Source organism: Opisthocomus hoazin, chromosome 5 (assembly GCF_030867145.1).
Source record: "Opisthocomus hoazin isolate bOpiHoa1 chromosome 5, bOpiHoa1.hap1, whole genome shotgun sequence".
NCBI lineage: Eukaryota > Metazoa > Chordata > Aves > Opisthocomiformes > Opisthocomidae > Opisthocomus > Opisthocomus hoazin.
In genome coordinates this window covers 33618073-33637047 of record NC_134418.1, presented here as the reverse complement: position 1 = coordinate 33637047, position 18975 = coordinate 33618073, and the positions used below count along the sequence as shown (strand labels likewise).

Below are 18975 nucleotides of genomic sequence, written 5' to 3'. Positions count from 1 at the left end.
TTTTGCCTCCATATACCCAACTAACAACCATTACTGTCCCAACTTCAAAGGCATATGTAATGAGAACATTATTTTGTTAGTTTTTCATATTAATACATTTACAAGAAAGTCTCACGAAAGTTAGTGCATTTATGATATTCTGTAATAAGATTGTTATTCACTTGCATTTATTTGTCATTTTAGAAGGACACTGAAGGTTGTTTTTTATCTTAATCTATATAAGAACAGTTACCATTACCAACAGTAATGCCATTTTTGTATTGTTTCACAATATATAAACTTTTATATTAATACTAATAACCCATCTTACCAATCAATCCCCCTGTGGTAGTTATTTCTATTAAAGAACTGTACCTCCTCAAAGGTTTTTGGGCTGGGGGAGTTACTAATGATGGAAGGATGCATGATCAGGAACAAATACAAGGCTGTGGTACCTGCAAATAGGATAAAAGTCCAAGATTAAAAAACACACACACATAGTTTTGGTGGGTCATACCTGCAGATGGACTAAACCAGCTCTATTCCATTTCATCTCAGTGAGGGAATGCTGATTTCTGTCACCTAAGAATCTGTGCTTTCTGTGCTTTTAAACTGAAGACACTTAAAGAACAGTAAATAGTTAACACAGAAACTAAAGTGCCAATGCTGAAATCTGTTTTTCTCACTTTTAATAACTGTGTTTAAAAAATTATTATTGATTTTTATGAGACTGTCACAAAAATTACTTACAAATCTTGCGGTCAGTAGCTATTGGGAATTGATGAAGATGGAAGGAAGCACATATGCAATTTTCTGATTACAGAGAAGGAAATTAATCATTTAGTTAATTTATAAACTGCTGCAACCTTGCAATTCAAACTGTCCATTAGGAACTTCTTGACTTGAAATAAATGTCATGAAGTAACAAGTTTCTATAAACAAGACACCTGCAGGACAGACAAGAACTTGCAGTTAAGAACCTACACCATTTGAAAAATGGTTGTCCTTTCCTCCTCCTGCTTTGACAAGATCTGTCTATCTTGTTGATCTCTTCATCAGTGTTACTCATTTTGACATAAAGCCAAAAAAATATGACACACACCTGAACACTGCACATTCAGAATGTGTACTGTCTGTTGTTGTAACTTACATTATTAAACTATATTTGTATGAAATCTGACAAGAAAATAATGCTATTAGATGATCAAGATCATTACAGAACAGTCTGGGTAAGAAGTGATTAATTAGTATGATTAGTTGAACTTACACACAGCCTATTGTGTTGAAATACAATAAAATCTCACCAGTTTTCTGGGGTCCTACAACCAAGAATTTTGGTAATCGATTACAGGTTTTTTCTTTAGACCAAATATCTCTGTGCCGTTTGTCATCACAGGGATTCTAAAACAGAGAACAACAACTAAGAATTCATCGGTAATCACACCTGATAAGGTTCTCGAATTATGTTTATATAAATTACCAATTTTTCACCAATGTACAAATATTCTTACCAGAAATTATTATTTTCCCTTGTGACAGAAAACCACGTTATGTATTAAAGAATTATTTCAGTGATTCAGAAAGGTATTTGCAATGTAAACAGGCCAGAAACTGTATCTCTTAAGTGTTTGGTTTTTTTCTGATGAGACAAGTATGTTAAAGAAATGTGTTTTTTATTCTCGCTCTTTCCTACATATATACAGTTGCCCCTGCTACCCAACAGACCCTGGGACAAGATCACTTCTACAAAATGTCAGTATGTTCAGCGGAATTATGCCAAAGACAAATTTGATCCCACATACTTAAGATGTGGGAATAATTCAAAAAACAATTGATCGATTACATACAAGTTAGGAAGACTTGAAATTGCTAATGAGTTCTCTAAATACCAACTTTTTCTTTTACGTTACTGTAACAGCTACCACTCTAGATATACTAAATATATAGTTTTTTAACTAAAATAGTAAATTCATTATAATTTAAGTCTTTGCATTCACAAATACATATTCTGATCCTCCAGTTCAAGTCAGTACATAATACTGAAACCTTTTTTTTTCATTTGCTGCTTTACAACTGAAACAGTTTGAATTTGTTTTAGAAATGCTACTTGCAAACAATTTTTGACACTGTTGTTTGGCAGTACTGCACTGAGATGAAGGGAGCTACCAATATTCTAGGCTTAAAAAAATGTAACTGTATTCAGATTCACTTGCATTATAGACGAACCCCACCACATTCAGTATATGTTGGTCACTGTTACTTCCAAATGTCTTTTCTAAGTAATTCTAATTTTTCAAGTCATTTGGCTACAGGCTAATTTCCATTTATAAATGCATTGTCCCTTAATCTTATGCAAAATTCTTGACATTTTTTCCCCTAGTTCAATGTTTTATTCAATAACAGCATGAATTTCAAGATGCATATTTAAGTCCAAATTTGCAATCTCATACTCAGATTCTAAGTTGGCAATTCAGTATTTAATGCTAGAAAACATTTGAGTAAGCAAACTTAAATACATTTTTATGTTTAATTTAGTAAAGCTTGCTCCTTTGAATATTTCTACAAAGTCACCTCAAAAGGATGATATCTGGGATACATATTATCACATTTACCTACAGCACTCAGACATTCCACTGAATTGGCTGGATTGTCACCAAGCGTGTGCAGAAAGATGACAGCATTGACATTTTCAATCTGCTCACTTACAAGAGCAGGATCATCAAGCAGCAGAGTTGACAACATCCATGTATTAAGTGACGATAAATGTTTGTTTGGGCAGTTCTCAGCCTTTTGTGAGTAACTTTCTAATCTATCTATTTCTACTTGGCTAGTCACTTTTAGCGTTAAGGTAGCCATGATCTTAATACTCTTGTCTCTTTTTGGATGCCCTCTTCTCCTCAGACACTTGGAAAGAAGTTTCTTTCTTTAATTGTCAATTGCTAAAATATGCATATACATCTCCATCAAATGCTTCATTCCTGTTAGTTCCGAAAGAAGAGAAATAACCCAATAAGCCTTTCTTGCATTTCCCACATTTCTAAAAGCAAATAAAGTCACAAATAAAATTAAAGACAATTTTAATTACACATCTTAATACATATTAATTTCATGACCGTTCTACGGAGATCTAAGTGACAGGGAAAACAATCAAGTACACTGAAGCTCCAGTAAGCTGTTTTATGAAACCAACTAGTAAATCTAAAAATATTACTGCTTATCTCTACAAGAAACTGAAATAACCTCACAAAAAACACCATCAAGATTATTTTTTTTCTGATATCTTCATCAGGAGGCCTGCCTACCTGCCAGAGAGGGTCCTTTTGCTCAGGGAATAGTTCAAAATACTTGTGAGCCAGCTGAACTGGAGGAAGAGTTTGAAGTTTCAGGTTTGTCCAGGTATGAACAAAGTTGGCCAGATTCACAAAGGTGTATAAGCCCAGGCGGTCGTTTCCATAATTAGACAAATGTGTCATAAAGATGCTGATCTTTAGAAAACAAAGCAAAGAAAGCAGAGGTTGACTCGTTGTATCACTAGATGGCAGTGTAACCACAGATAACGTAACCTTCCTTTGCGTTTTGCTCTTCTTTACAGCTGCAAGACTCTGATCACATTCGCATAGATCTTACTATTCTTGCTCTGTTGAATCACATCGTCCTTCGCAAGTCAGCTCAATGCAATCAATGAAGAAAACTGTGGAACAGGTACTACGAGCTCTGTGTGAACTAGGATATGCAATCCTACCCTGGGGTTGTACAGTATTTACACAGTCTTTATGCTAATTTACTTAATGGAGAATACAGCAAAAATAATACCAACAGTTTTACTTTAAGTGGAATACAAATGCAATATTAAAAACGTGAATTCTGTTTTTGTGGAAGAGTAAAGAAGTCAGAGACCAAGAGGACAGCTGACCTCTATTACTGTGATTTAAATCTTCATCGAACTGTAAGTTTTATGGGATAAGCAGCTCGTCTCTTCTACAAAGCTATTCTGCAAGCACTGGGCAAACAGTCGAACCATATACAGAAACAAACAACAACAAAATCTGAAACCTGGCTGAGTACTTTCAAGTAATTGCGCATAAAATACTCCCAAATAATAATAATAATAATCTCAGTATCCCTTCAGTTGTAATGCTGCTTGTATTTTGCTCTTCCAACACCCTACTGTGAAATTGCTACTCAGATAAATCTTCCCCGTTCCGACTGCATCCTCACCCCCCCAGTGGAAGCAATGCTTGCCATGAAGCTTCCTCACAGGAAGGGCATGTTTGGATGCACATTAACTGTGCTGGTAAGTGGTGCAGTAATACATGGACTGCAAGGATGGTCTTTCAGGGAGTGAGCAAAGGCTGAAGACTGAAGCCTCTGCTTTGCAAAATGATCCATTTTCAAAGTAATATTTCACTGATGAAACAGTCTGTTCTTACACCAAAATCTGCAAACCCTTGCCTCTCTACCAGTGATATTTTTTTTTCAAAGTTTTTTAAAATAGAGGAACTCTCCCAAGATAAATTCTCTAGACTAATTTTCATTAAAATACTAGACACACGACTCTTTTTTAGAAATGAATCTGCTAATGCCATGAATGGGCAATTTCTATTTAAAGTAAAACTTAATGTAAGCCACTTTAAAAAGAAAACGGCTTATCATGGCCATAATTCTAAAGTTAGTTCAGGAACTGAAGTTAATCTTTTGCAAAGGAATTCCAGCCTTCAGTTTAAAACAGGAAAACGAAAAGAATGAAAAACTGGAATCTACAGCTGCATTCTTTTGTTTCAGAGTATTTAAAATACTGTCTTTCTTTGATATAAAATGTTCAAAGTTATTGAACTTCTATTTTTGAACATCTAACTGTAACGCTAGAGTACTTGCAGTGAATAGACATAGAAAATGTGTTTTATTAACAGTGTCATTTGGTGACATCTCTTGGCTTATAAAGCAAGCTGAGGGCTTCAGTTTGTCTGACTCAAAATTAGAAGATATACAGTGATAAATCATTAGGATACAATCTTTCTTTCCAGACAGGAGTGAGACTGAAAAAAAAAAACAAACCACCCAACTAATCCTCCCTTTTAGGCAACCAATAATAAGCATTTTCCCAAGTATACAACCTTTTCAGGTTTCCTTTTTTATTTCAGTTCTCAAAGCAGGAACAGACGAGCCACAGGGCTATGTTGTTCTCAACAAAGATACAATCAGAATGCTTCCATAAAAAAGGTTAACTTGTTTTCTTAACAGCCTCTCTCTTTCCTATACACGGGTTGACCTCTGACTTTTATAATGTCAATTCACCTCCTGGCAACTCCTTTTACCTGCCAACAACTCCAGCACTTCACTGGAAAAAAAAGCAAGTGAACTTGAAAAGATTGTCAGTTTAGGGAAAATATGTATTATTCTTCCCCGAAAGGAATATCACTGTAATTTTAAGAATGTCAAAGTGGAGGCTGAAAAATTGATCGGACATATCATCACGTAATTTACAGCTTATGAAACTCTGTCAATGAAGGACAAAAACATATCACAGACCTTAGTTCCCATTTTACAATAAATTTTTTATGTTAAATACTTTATGATTATTTACAACAAAAAGAAAGATGATGAAATAATGGTTTAAAACATAAATGACAATCTTGTAAAGAAGACCATACCTAGTGTAACCAAATATATGACCTAATATACAACTTTACATTGTAGAAGATGTCTCATTTACTGCTATGTGGCATCAAAAACACCACAGATCAGCTGAGACTATCTTCTAGGAAAAAATGAACAAAAGTTTTTTCCCTCCTGTTGATACTGTACAAATTCCTAGTAAAATCACTACCACTGCCTGCGTAAAATAAGCAAACTACAATCCTGTGCTTCACAGAATAACAAAATATTGCTGATCCAGGGCCTAATTCACCCAATCTGACCTGAGAACTACTTATGCCTGCTTTCAGCTGCAAAAGGGCTTTACAGGCTACGCTAGCAGCCTGTGTAACTAACAGGAGCGTGATGCTGCAATGGCCACATCCACACTTCTCTGAAAAGGATCTTGGACCCTGCACACCAGGCATCCCTATGAGACGTGGCTTACAGGGCATGAGGCCAACCTGCCAGCCGTTCTCTCCTGCTCCAAGGGCGTTCCTGTTGACATAAGTTTCGCAGCCACGGCACTGGGAGAGACGTATAAGCTGATCCTCCAGTTTCCCTGGCTACAATGAGAAAATGATACCCAGGTGCCATTTTGAAGGATTTCACCTTGGCGCTGGCCCAGCTGCAGGGGATGAGGTGTTGCTACCCACTTCCCTGCTTTCCCACCAAGCTGTGCAGAAGGATGGAAACTTGTTACCCTTCCATTTGCAGATGTGCAGTTTCACACCAAGACAAAATGGAATTATTACTTTTTGTCTTCCATATTGAGTTATGATGCTTTGTTTTGTTCTATCATACCACATTCTGTTTCATTCAAACAAGTTCTGACTAATGAGAATGATTACTCTTTCTGTGCCAGCTAACAGTTAGCACACTATGTTATGAAAGATTTATTCTCCTAAAACCACAGATCGGGAGATATAAAAGGAATCCTTTGTGGGCATCTCAGAAGACGAGATCTAGTAAATAACACTATTTGTTCAATAATCTTGCACCTCTGGGAAATGCTGTAAAATATAAATAAAGCTTCAAATATTTCTTTATTCCTTCTTCAAAAGGGAAGCAGCTGTGAATGGATTTATGTTTACTCTAACAAGCATTTTAGCCTCCCTTTCAGTTAAAAAGAGCTTATTTGATTTTATTATTTCCAGCCCTCTTTTAAAATAATTTCTTTCAGGGCATCTTGGCATTTTCTTTATCTCAGTGCAAGAAGGATTATCCTTTTCAGCTGTTCCTCATAAACAAACTACCATCTTGGTTGCACTTCAATGCACACTCCACACAGGATTTAATATCTTTCATGAGGGCACTGAAATGGAATGCAGACAATTTTTAAAATGATGGTTTGGGACTCAGTCTGGCCTCTGGGCACCAGCTCCTTTCTTGCTCCCACTCATTTTCAGCTCAGAGCCACAAAGGTGCTTTCCTGTACTCTGCCTTCTCACAGAGCCTTACAGGCTGCTGTATGACCTGCTCCGTTCAGCTTCTCCTCAGCAGTTCTGCACTCCTTCCCCAGAATTCTGTTTTGCTCTTCTTCCCAGTTCCTGATTTTATGCAGGATTCTGACTACTACAGCAGAGATATAGGGAAATGAGGACAAGCACTCAGGAGAAACAGCTTTTATCTTTTTGAATGCTCATTCTGTGCTGCCTATTTCCTTACTACAACAACATTTCCCAATTAGAGGCAACAGCTTCTAGGTCAACGAATTAGAGTTGAGACTGAGATTGAGTTGCTGCTATTAAATCGCACATATCAGGAAAAGATGAACCAGCATGATCTAATTTATGTATCAAGAACAGAGAAAACAATAGATGCTTGACAAACAATTTACACAAAGTGAAAAAAAATGCAACAAGTTACCCAGCTTCTAGTGATAGATGTTATTTTAGCAGGCTGGATATTTTTAAAAATATTGATCACTATAAAATCAACACTATTAGGATGCTGCACCTATTACAATTATACAATCAGGACATCTACCTAAGCTTCTATAGCCTTGATAACAGCTGTTTTCCTGACAAAACCAGAGGTGCTTGCCTCCCAAAGGAATGACATTACCCTTCATTCCCAAGCCTGAGACGCCTCTCTAACAGCTGCTGGCTTGTGCCATGTTTGCGTTCCCGGCTTCTTCCCCTTGGAGGCAAGGTGTCTCTAGTTTACGAAAGACAGGGATAAGAAGGACTGTTCAAGGACAGCGGGAGACACACCCTCCCCCCTCCCCCTTCTTACCCAGCTGCTTGGGAAGGTCTGGAAGGGTGAATTTTGAAGTTCATCTATGCTGGGACAGAAATTATTTCTGGTGAGCAAGACTAGCTGCTCAGATGGAAAACAGCAGAGCGGATATCTTTGTGCTGGGCAACCTGCAAATATTCCCACTCCCACATATCCTGATAAGCAAAATGTACCTTGCTTCATATTCAAACTCCACTTTACACAAACATTTCGGAGATAAACAGGGTGCACTTGCGCCTCACTGTTCTTCTTCTTCATACTCCTTTTCTGTTTATACCTCCTTAATGGTGTACCGCATCAGGAGGACTTTTTGATTTGGTTTCAGTTACAGTGATAACGCAAGGAAGAAAAGAAGTGGCAATGTCTACAGCAGAGTGAAACAAATTAAGCACAAAAGCCTCTACAACAGTAAAAAGCTCGTAGAACAGCAGTCCATTAAGCCAGTGACGTCCAAACTTTTTTGATCACACACACTTATCAGAAAAAATTTTTTGAGCCTGCAACCCCAATGTACATATATTTATATATATATTATATACTTCTAATTGAAGTTCCAATATTTGCTTCTCACACCTCTTTGGCAAGCATCAGGGAAGTGGAGGGAGGACTCAGACTTGCAACAACACTGATTTTATTAAACAGATTTATTATTATTTTGGCATTTTAAATCTGGAACTAGAAAAACTGGTATAAGAAAAAATTGGTAATAACCATTTCTTACACACTGGGCACATCTTTCTTTCTTTTTACCGTATATAAATCTATTGCAGGCAATCCAACTTGAATAAATTCATACTATTAAACCAGTCAACAAGGAACTTTTGTCATGGGCACTCTGTCACCCTCCAAACTGTGCAACAACATTCAAAGGCAGCATTGAGGCCTCCCAACTCAATGATGTTAAGCACAACACCTAAAAATGAAGTTAAATTGTGATTGACAATTAATTACATGATCTCTGCTAGGCACTAGCAGCAGATGCGTTGCCAATTTAGTATGTTGCTGATATTTTAGCTACTGAACAAATGTTTACAGGCCACAAGAGTGAGTCTAACTCTCAGAATGCCTATATTCCAATTAATTTAGCATTGTGCACACTCTGTTTGCAGTTCTGATATTGTCTCCATGTTACTCAGCAGAGTTTTGTTTCAGGTATTCAGAGACTCAGTAACAGCTGGTTTTGCTCCATTACACTAACAAAGTGATAGAATAATGAATTAGATTGCAGTCTGTGCTTGAATATATATTTTTAATAGTTGAAAGATACTCCTTTTAGACCTGTATGCTACCAGAAAAGCTGTGTTCAATTCCACCACAGAGACACTCCAGCTTGCAGCTCCCTTTTTTTGTTCTGAGGCTGTCCTGCTGGTTTCACAGCTGCCACGGATCTGTTCACTTGCACAGACAGCAAGCCAACTAGTTGAATTTGATTTACATAGCAGTGTCTCGACTATAAATATAATAGAGCCAGGGAAGATTTATAAGATCAAACAAAATTACGTATTTGGTGTAGTTCTGAATTATTAATCTGACAGTCAGGAAACCTGAGTTTATTTTCAGCTGTGGCACAAACTTCTTTTGCCTTTCTCTGAAAATCTCTCATTACCCTTGTGACTCAATTTCCCAACTGGCAGTACTGTCCAAAAGACTTGCTTCACTAATAGCTGTAAACCACTTGCACCAGGCCTTCACTTTAGCATTTTGAAGAAGGGCAAAGTTTTCTTATTGCCCTCAACTTCAATGCATTTTTTGTACACTGTTACAAGGAATTACCTGTAATCAGATAGCTAATCCTGTCTGTTCCACAGTCTTTCCATGCTGCCTGGTCATTTAGGTTTTTTTATATTTTGTCTCTTCATCCACAAAATACCAGACTCTGGCTTTTATGGGTGGGTTTTGAAGAACAGCTGGGAAGGCAAGGAATATTTGTATTTTTCAGTCAACCAAAAGGCTAGGCAAAACTGACTTCCCTCCCTGCCCCAATTTACGGCAACTCCCCAGACTATTGTTGAAGTTCCCAACAGTTCCTAAAATGGGCATGAGAAGGACAGAGAAGAGTTGAAACTGTGGCCTTTCTCACTCCCCCCTGAATTGAACCAGCCCACCGGAGAGGCCAGGCTATGCTCCCAGTGGTGCTACTGTGGGACACCAACAACGAACCCCACACATCAGAGCTCAGAGAGGTACCTGCACATCCATGCACTTCTCAACACTTTTGTTATCTTTCCTGCCTCTCACACTCACTACGATTAAGTATGAGGTTGTGTAAAGCAAGACAGACAGAAAGGGAAGATTTGAGCCTAAATGCCTTTGGTTTTGTATTTTTCTCTGTAGACCCACAGCCTGACTATTCATCTTGTTCAGGGTTGCATTAAGATATGGTAGGTTCTGCTGATGCTCACAGAAATCCTCTCATTTTCAGTACTGAAGGATATAATTTCTCCCTTGCTGCAAGTCAATTAGCTTAATAACAGCTCTACTCACTGTAACTTGGGAGAGGTAAAAATTAGAGGAAAATAATACTTAGAACTGAATGCATATAAAGATTACAATTATTTTAAGATCAATCAGACACAAGGTCTAAACCATTAGCAGTCTTCCCTCTTGATCAGTACTGCTGTAAACCATACAGAGAACACACAGCTGGCTACACATTAGTTTCATTGTTGGGCTGTCAACCATTTGAAGGCTTTCACCAAATTTCTCTCCACAGGGCATTTTCCTTTTTCTTGAGATCTGTAGACACATAGTACTTTGTAAGGAAGTGCATGTAAGTGCACGTAATGCAATTACTGTATTCTGTTCTGTTTGTTTTTCTTGGGGGCAGAGAAGGTATAGAAGATTTTTGTGAACTGTTCCCTTAAACATTCATCTTGTAGGATAGCAAAGCTCCCGATCAGTATCTTCCATAGTTCAAAGGATATTTTAAGGACTGGGTTATGTGGGCCTTCTACAAAGTTAAACTGAGACACCGTAACTTTTACTGATGCTACTGGAAAAGGAGAAGCATACAATACTGTTTTAGACCATCTCTCTCATCAAAGTTGCAGTCTTAATATATTAAGAAAAATTTGGTTTACTAGATTACTTGGATTTTAGAATCAAAATATACCTTCCACATCATCATCTGAAAAATAAACCAAACAGATTAACAAATTGGAATAAACTTCAGGAACAAAATCTAAAGACCTGGTACAAAGCAGATGAGATATACTCCATTTCATATTGTTGACCTGCTTCATGAATTTTGTTTTTATTAATGAAACTTTGCACTTAGAAAAACAGTAAGCTTTTCCACATTAAAAAAATGAATAAAACTTGCAGGTCTGCCCTGCGTTTGGCCTGTTTGTCTAGTGCACCATGCAGTCTACAGATGCAGATGGCATGAGATATGTACAAAGAAAGTGCAGGATACTCTACACCTGGATGTGTGAAAAACAATCCTCTATGAAAGTCTTCCCTGCTTTCAAGGATTACATAAAGCATGGAAGTTTATATGGAATCCATGTCTTACGAACTACTACAGGCATGAATATCCAATTAAATTTAATTCTGTGTTTCAAATGTTGATAAATTCTTGACGTCAAAAACGCTACCTTGGAGTAAGATCCTGATACAATTCTCATTAAAATTCTCATCCTCATTTAATGGGCTATCCTCTGGTTTTCTGTTTCAAGACAGGTAACAGGAGTTCACTGTCTAGATCCTTCATGCAATTTCATAGTTATTTCTGTTTTTCATCTCTTTTCAAATATAATCAATCTTGATCGTTTTGATTTCTCTTCAAATTGGAGTACTTCTCACTTTTTCATAGTCCTCTTCAGTCAACTGCTTCCAGTTTTGCACATAAGATTGAGTCTGCAGAGTGTTCTGGGTGAAACTGTACCATGAAATTCCACAACTTCATTATATAATGCTTTGCATTATTTTCAACTCCATTGCTTCCACAGCGTGTCAATGCCTTAAAGGAACAGGGATATACCTATGTATTATCCCACTCATAGGAATGACAATGGGAAGGAAACAGGAAAAAATCCCACTGACTTTTCTGTGCAAAACATGCAGTTCCATGTGTCAAGATCATTGATTCTTGTACGTTCCACATATACATATTCACAGATAGGAACCTTTCTCTTCTCTTATTGGGACATAACATGCTGTTTGTAATAATGCCTGTTAAAATTGTCTTAAATACAAGCAAACTATTTCATAGAACAGTGAACTCCTTTTCCTGTTGTCTGTGTAGCACAAAGTAAGCTAATGCACCACTTGCATCAATTTAGGTTGCTGACCATGCAGCCTCAAGGAGAACAAGAGCTGTTCAACATGTTTGCCTCTTCTTCTGTAGCCTCCACAGCCCGGTGGGACAGGTGAGTGAATCTCAAGTGTTCATCTGACAATAGCTGCTCTAATAGCTCATCTCTAATAGCTGCTCTAATAGCTGCTCTCATGGGAGAACATGCACACCATTAGAGAAAATGCTGCAATATGCAGTGCTGTCCTTAGCAGAATTCAGTTCCAGTCACAATTTTTACTTTTCCTGGAAAGATGAACGGTGTATAGCCTTTGAGTTTATGTATTATTGTAACATGTATAGCTATTCACCAAGACAGCCAGATTTGTTAAGTTCCTGTTAATGATTGAACAGTACTGTTATATATTAAACAAATAATTTTGTAACAGAGGGCCTTAGCTACTCAGTTAATCTAATTTTGGTACTTGAATCCACTGCAACACACGTGCAAGCTAAAAGAAGCTCATTTGTAACCTAGGTCTCTGAAAACATTATTATATCAGTGCTTTTTGAACTGTTCTGGTCTCAGTTCTTACTTAGCTTATTTTATTGTACATGTTACAGAATCACAGAATGGTAGGGGTTGGAAGGGACCTCTGTGGGTCATCTAGTCCAACCCCGCCTGCCAAAGCAGGGTCACCTACAGTAGGCTGTAGAGGACCTTGTCCAGGCGGGTCTTGAATATTTCCAGAGAAGGAGACTCCACAACCTCCCTGGGCAGCCTGTTCCAGTGCTCCGTCACCCTCAGAGGGAAGAAGTTCTTCCTCATGTTCAGACGGAACTTCCTGTACTTCTGTGTGTGCCCATTGCCCCTTGTCCTGTTGCTGGGCACCACTGAAAAGAGTTTGGCCCCATCCTCCTGACACCCACCCTTCAGATATTTGTAAGTATATATTAGGTCCCCCAGCAGCCTTCTCTTCTTCAGGCTGAACAAGCCCAGCTCCCTCAGCCTCTCCTCGTAGGAGAGATGCTCCAGTCCCCTCACCATCCTTGTAGCCCTCTGCTGGACTCTCTCCAGTAGCTCTTCATCTTTCTTGAACTGGGGAGCCCAGAACTGGACAGAGTACTCTAGATGAGGCCTCACTAGGGCAGTGTAGAGGGGAAGGAGAACCTCCCTCGACCTGCTGGCCACACTCCTCCTAATGCACCCCAGAATGACATTGGCCTTCTTGGCAGCCAGGGCACACTGCTGGCTCATGGTTAACCTGTTGTCCACCAGGACACCCAGGTCCCTCTCTTTGCAGAGCTGCTCTCCAGCAGGTCCACCCCAAGCCTGTACTGGTGCATGGGGTTGTTCCTCCCCAGGTGCAGGACCCTGCACTTGCCTTTGTTGAACCTCATCAGGTTCCTCTCTGCCCAACTTTCCAGCCTGTCCAGGTCTCGCTGAATGGCAGCACAGCCTGCCAGTGTATCCACCACTCCTCCGCATCAACTGCCTACAGAAACAATGGCTATGGCACAGACAGGTAACTAGTACAGACATGTTTTCATAAAGAAGCAATATGTATGTATGATCCTAATTGCAGATGAGGAAAAATATCCAGTGGCAAATACAGCAATATTCAAATAGTTTTTATAAAGGCATGTTCAGTTCAGCTATGTTTAGTTTGGCTTGGTTCTTAGGTCTAATTATTTTCAGAGCAGTTCAGAAATATTGATAGAGTCTTGTCAGTACTGATAGAGATTTATTAGCAAACCTGACAAGAAATGATATAGTTAATGACAGTGTCCATACCTACCTCATCATTATATACAGCTCAAAGTCTAATTGCTCACTTCCTTCATCATTTACCAGACACATTTAAGAGACTGTTACAATTTAATTCTAAGAGATTTTTAACAGAAATTTGTTTTATTAATCCAAGAACTTCACTGAAAATTTCAGACAGATAGATGAATCTGCAGTCACTGAAGATTTTAACAAGTTTATCAGGAAAAATACTTGCTAAAATTTTTGAAAGTCAGTACAGTGCCAGGAAAAACATAACAATGGGAAATAATAAAACAAAGACAGAAAGCTGTCTGATTGGATAAGATACTTCTCACTAAACACTTCTATAATCCATGTTTTCCTTGTGGCTTTGCTACAGAATTCCCTGGCTAAATTAGTGCAGGTCACACAACCTCCCTCTAAGTCAATTATCCAGCTGATAATGTGGGGAAAATACTGACGGTATACTAATAACACAGGGCTGCTGAAGGCTTTTTTTTTTTTCTCCTGTAAAATGTTTTGTGCAAGGTCCTGATATAGTACAATCTTGCCTAAAGGCTGCTGAAGTCAGCAAGGTCTTTAACAGAAGACAGATATACAAAATACTATTATTAGAAAAGTAGATAGTATGTTATGTTACTACCTAGGCTCTTTTTCAGCTTGGTGGCACTTCAGCATTGTAGATGCCTTATGAACAGAATGGGCATAGCTGTCAAGATCACTTCACAGCCACCATCAGATTGCAATCGAACAAGCAGTGTGGGGATATAAATGCATACAACATAAATACAGCTTGCCAACCACAAGATTAGCTACTCCAACAAACCAACTCTTCGTTCCCATATGAAATCTAACTAGCAGAGATCATTTGCAGAGCAGGATTTCCTGGTGCTTTTCTTACCTGCAGGGCTTCTCACTGTACAGTGCCCTGGGAACAGGGCAATAATCCTGGTTCTCATGTCAAAATCTTATAGATGCACATATGTTCCTGTGTTTTTTTTGTGGTTTATTCTGCAGATTGTGGTTGATCTAGCATTCTACAAGGAAGCAGAGCCCCTGTTGTGAATAACGACCACTACACAGCCAAACCGCAAAGAAATTTTCGGCTTTATTCTTAGGCGCATCTATTTCAGTGTAGAGTACTCAGTTTCTAAAGCCTCAGCCTAATAACTTACACCTCAGAAACTATACTCATGTAAGATCAGTTATCCAAATTAAAATAGTAAATCTAATCAAGGACTTTGTTTAAGATTTACATTTAATTTACACTGGCATTTTCCATTTTTGGAAACTAAATATTTATGTACTCATTGTTGAGAATATTATTTAGCTGACATTGCAATGATTCCTAGTTAAATTTCTTCTTCTTTGTTTTACATCAGTGAAAAATAATGTTTAGAAAAATGCCTCATAATGGAATTTTAGCATCCTCTGAAAAGCTGGGTGTTTCACATTAAGAAATCCCAGCAATTTTAATGAAAACACAGGAAAGCTTATGAAATCCAAAATGCCACTTCATAATTAGACAAATTCCTAAAGCTACTTGGCTTTCATTTTAATGCGTAATCTTTGCCCAACTCTGACTTGCAAATTACGGTATAAATACATGTAATACTTAAAAAACACAAAGATGCAAACCCTAATCTTTAAACTGATTACTGCCAGGCTAACGCGTAGAACTTTAGAAACTGTTTATAAGCAGGTATTTAAAACCAGACGCATCATGTTTTCAAAGGCACTCCTTAAAAGTATTCCAACAATTTGTCTTGGGCAAATTTTGACCTAATATTCATTACAGTTGCTTTAGAAAACAGTAGTACATTTAACTCCTATTCTTTTCATATTTCTCAGAACTAGGTGATCATACAGTCTACATTGCAATGCATACATCTAAGATCCAATTGTAATATATAAAAATATATTACTGTACTCACATTCAAGGATGTTAGGCAGGCATGATCAAACTTCTATGATTAATACCAATAATCATGATTGTTTCACTGCTTACCTTGTCTTCCCCTTCATTCTCTTCATTTTTTTAATTTGAAAGGGTTATGCCTTGGAGCAAGCATATTAATTTTTCCTGTTTCCCTACTGTTGTAAGATGGTAAAATAGTTTTTGGCTAAGTTGTGCCTGTGTTTCAATATGGAATAAAGTTTGTCCTGACTCAAAACGTTGTTACTATATGCCTTCCTCTAAGTCTCATTTGTTAAGCTAGTAACTCCTAGTTAAAATCCATATTTTGTCAAAGCATTGCTATGGCACCAATACCTTTCATCCAAGGGATTTTCCAGGTCTCACCTCTGTTAACACGCTGGGCATAATATGATATATATCATCAAAGTTAGGACTGGGACTACTGCCATACTCTAGAAGTGAGACCACATGTGTGCTGAGGAAGTGAAGGTTTTATTTCCTAATTCTGCTATGTGAACGTGAAAAAGGAGAACAAATCACAGTAAGTGCTCTCAAAGAACCAAAACTATAGCCTGAAAGAATTTGAGGCTTGAAAAATAGACCTGCATATCAACTGCTGAAGTAGCTGACAGAAGATTTTGTCCTTTGGACTTCTATTAAATTATGGAAAAACAAAAAAGAGCACAAAAATATTTAGGCTATTATTCCAAAGGATTTGAGTGGAAATGTATTTTGTTCCCTTTGGTGTTCTGAAAAAATGAGTCCTAGTGATTACATTTGTATCAAACAGGTAAATCTTACTCGTATGTTTCATTTGGACTTCAGCTGAAAAACTCACCTAACAGCTTGTCTAAAAAGTCAGTTTGGATGCAACTGACCTAATCCCATGCCATTTTGAAGTACTATACTGTTCTCTTCTGTCAGTGCTCTGTAGTTCCATAGCCTCTTTTGTTGTTTATTCTTCCATTAAAAATAAATGAAAGGTTAAGCAGATGTATTAACTACGTGGTTCATTTATTTGGATCTTTTCTTTGAAAGTATTATGAATCAGCAACTGAAAATTCTCAAAACAGATTTAAGGGCAAGCATTCCTTGCTTGCAACTTTCTCAAACCAATGAGTGTTCTCAATATTTCTGATTAGGAATTGGGCAGTGCAGGAAAATGGGCTTCACCCAAGGTACCCATCTCATAGTAATACCAGTTCTTAACACTTGAATTCTTTTCAAAATGAAATCTCACGGTTCATATTTCATGCAAAAGTAAAGAACAGCAAAGGTTGCTACTACGGCATTACTAGCAAAACAGTCACAAAAACCCTAGGGATTATCTTTGTACAACTAACAACATATATAACATTAGGTCTTAAACTAACTGAAAAAGCAGAACAGTTCACTATGACTAATCATTACTATCTGGGAGACCCAGCTGGTTAGCCTTGAAGCACACAGTAACTTCTCCTTTAACTAATTTTTAAAAAATATTTCAAAATTACACTGTACTTACTGGATTGAGAACCACTGTGAAGAACAACTCTCCTCCTTGAATACTTTTGTCTAGTTCCTTTGGGCCTCCAGGGTACTCTTTATAGAAAATTGTGTGGGTGAATAAGCCACAAGTTTGCCTAGGAAGCACCTGAATTTATTAAAAAAAAAAATTATTCAAGAGAAATTCACAGAACAAAAATGTCTATACTTTTAATGAGATAATAAATGCCAGATAAGTAACACATAACTGATAACGTTCCTTTGTGATAACTGCCGGGTAGATTTGGCATCACAACTTCGCCAGAAGTCAATAATTATCTAGTTGAATCCATACACTGGCAGATCAATAAATAGTGCTTACTGAAAGAAACAACATTTTTATTATCATTGAAATCATAACATCCAAAAATTCATCACACTTTGTTCCAAACTGGAGATTGCTCTTGATCAGTAAGTTACAATTCAGCAACCTCCTCAAACTAATTTTGTCCATAACACCTGATCCGAACACCAAGTATTTGAAGTCTGGTCATCAAAGATTTCTAAAACTATAACATAATTTGAAACATAATCTGAAATATTATCAATCCATATTGTATTAACCAGTTCCACTTTTCATTTGGATGGCTTTGTTGTAAATTTAAACTGGAATTTGAAAGTAATTTTTTTTTCAGCTTAGGCATCACCACCAATAATCATTCCACACTGACACATTATGAGTTTTGCTGATAATGCTCACATTATAAGAAAGATTTGCTTCTCATTCAACTGTGCTAGTTTTGAAAAACCAATTGCAATAAAAAGTAGCATAAACAGAAGTATTTTTAAAAACATGCAAAGAACAAGCCCTTTGAAAAGGAAGAACTAATAGATTCAGTTAGGTTTTCCAGTAGAACTTCAAAATGTTTTCTATCAACTTCAGAAAATAATTAGCTGGAGAGTATTTCAATAATGTCTATTTTTAATGGAAAATCAGCTGCTGCGTATTGATGTTCATGTACAATTCTTAAACTGGGATTGTTCTCAAACATTTTAGTCCAATTTAGAACATTTATTATATGGTAACTTAAACTTTTACAGCATACAAATCCCTTACTTGACACAGACTGTGGTTTTCTAGATACTCTTTATTTCTTGTAGTTTCATTTCTCAAAATCTTTGTTGTAATGTACAGTATACTGCGACCACAGATCATAAATTCTGTGTTGTCAGAAAATGTGTGGAATTCGTGTGTTTGGTATAAACTTGCATATACTTTTTAAAAACCTTTGGATTTCACTGATTAAATATGAGAACAGTTCTTCACAGAGGCAGGGAATGAAGCTGTACTAGACGGGAAATGCTCTGACAAATCTTACACAATGATTTTATTACTGAATGTATTCATCACTATAAGCCTGCAGATGTAACATATTAATGCATTTGCCCTCGAGAATTGAAAGCATGAGACTCCCAGAACAGGTGGTTTCGTATGACTGTTCTTGGAAAGAGTTTTTTGGCCTCAGTGTCCTCGTGTTAAATTTCATTATGTGTCTTCAAACGACATGGTTTTACCAAAATTTATGAGACTTTTGGAGATTCTGTGAATCAATCAGTCTTCCTCAAATGCTTCACGTCCCCTGAGCATATCCACAAACCCATTATTTTACATGCAGCTATTGCTTTGAGGAGAACAAAATGTAGCTCAGATCTGCACGGTATCAATCTTTTTCC

At 37.3% G+C, this 18975-nt stretch overlaps 1 protein-coding gene across 4 annotated transcripts in view; it reads right to left on the bottom strand.

The window, feature by feature from the left end:
- LOC104331173 (bifunctional heparan sulfate N-deacetylase/N-sulfotransferase 3) overlaps positions 1 to 18975 on the bottom strand; it is a 73955-nt gene that overhangs the window by 17280 nt on the left and 37700 nt on the right. For all 4 annotated transcript variants that reach the window (XR_012763993.1, XM_075420888.1, XM_075420890.1 and 1 more), the window contains exons 6-9: positions 17282 to 17410; positions 3282 to 3464; positions 1284 to 1380; positions 311 to 434 (exon numbers count right to left, since the gene is read on the bottom strand). Coding sequence is in view for 3 of the 4 variants with exons in the window: in XM_075420888.1 (XP_075277003.1) it covers positions 311 to 434; positions 1284 to 1380; positions 3282 to 3464; positions 17282 to 17410 (533 nt within the window). In the remaining variant the exon portion in view is untranslated. The remainder of the gene's footprint in view (positions 1 to 310; positions 435 to 1283; positions 1381 to 3281; positions 3465 to 17281; positions 17411 to 18975) is intronic.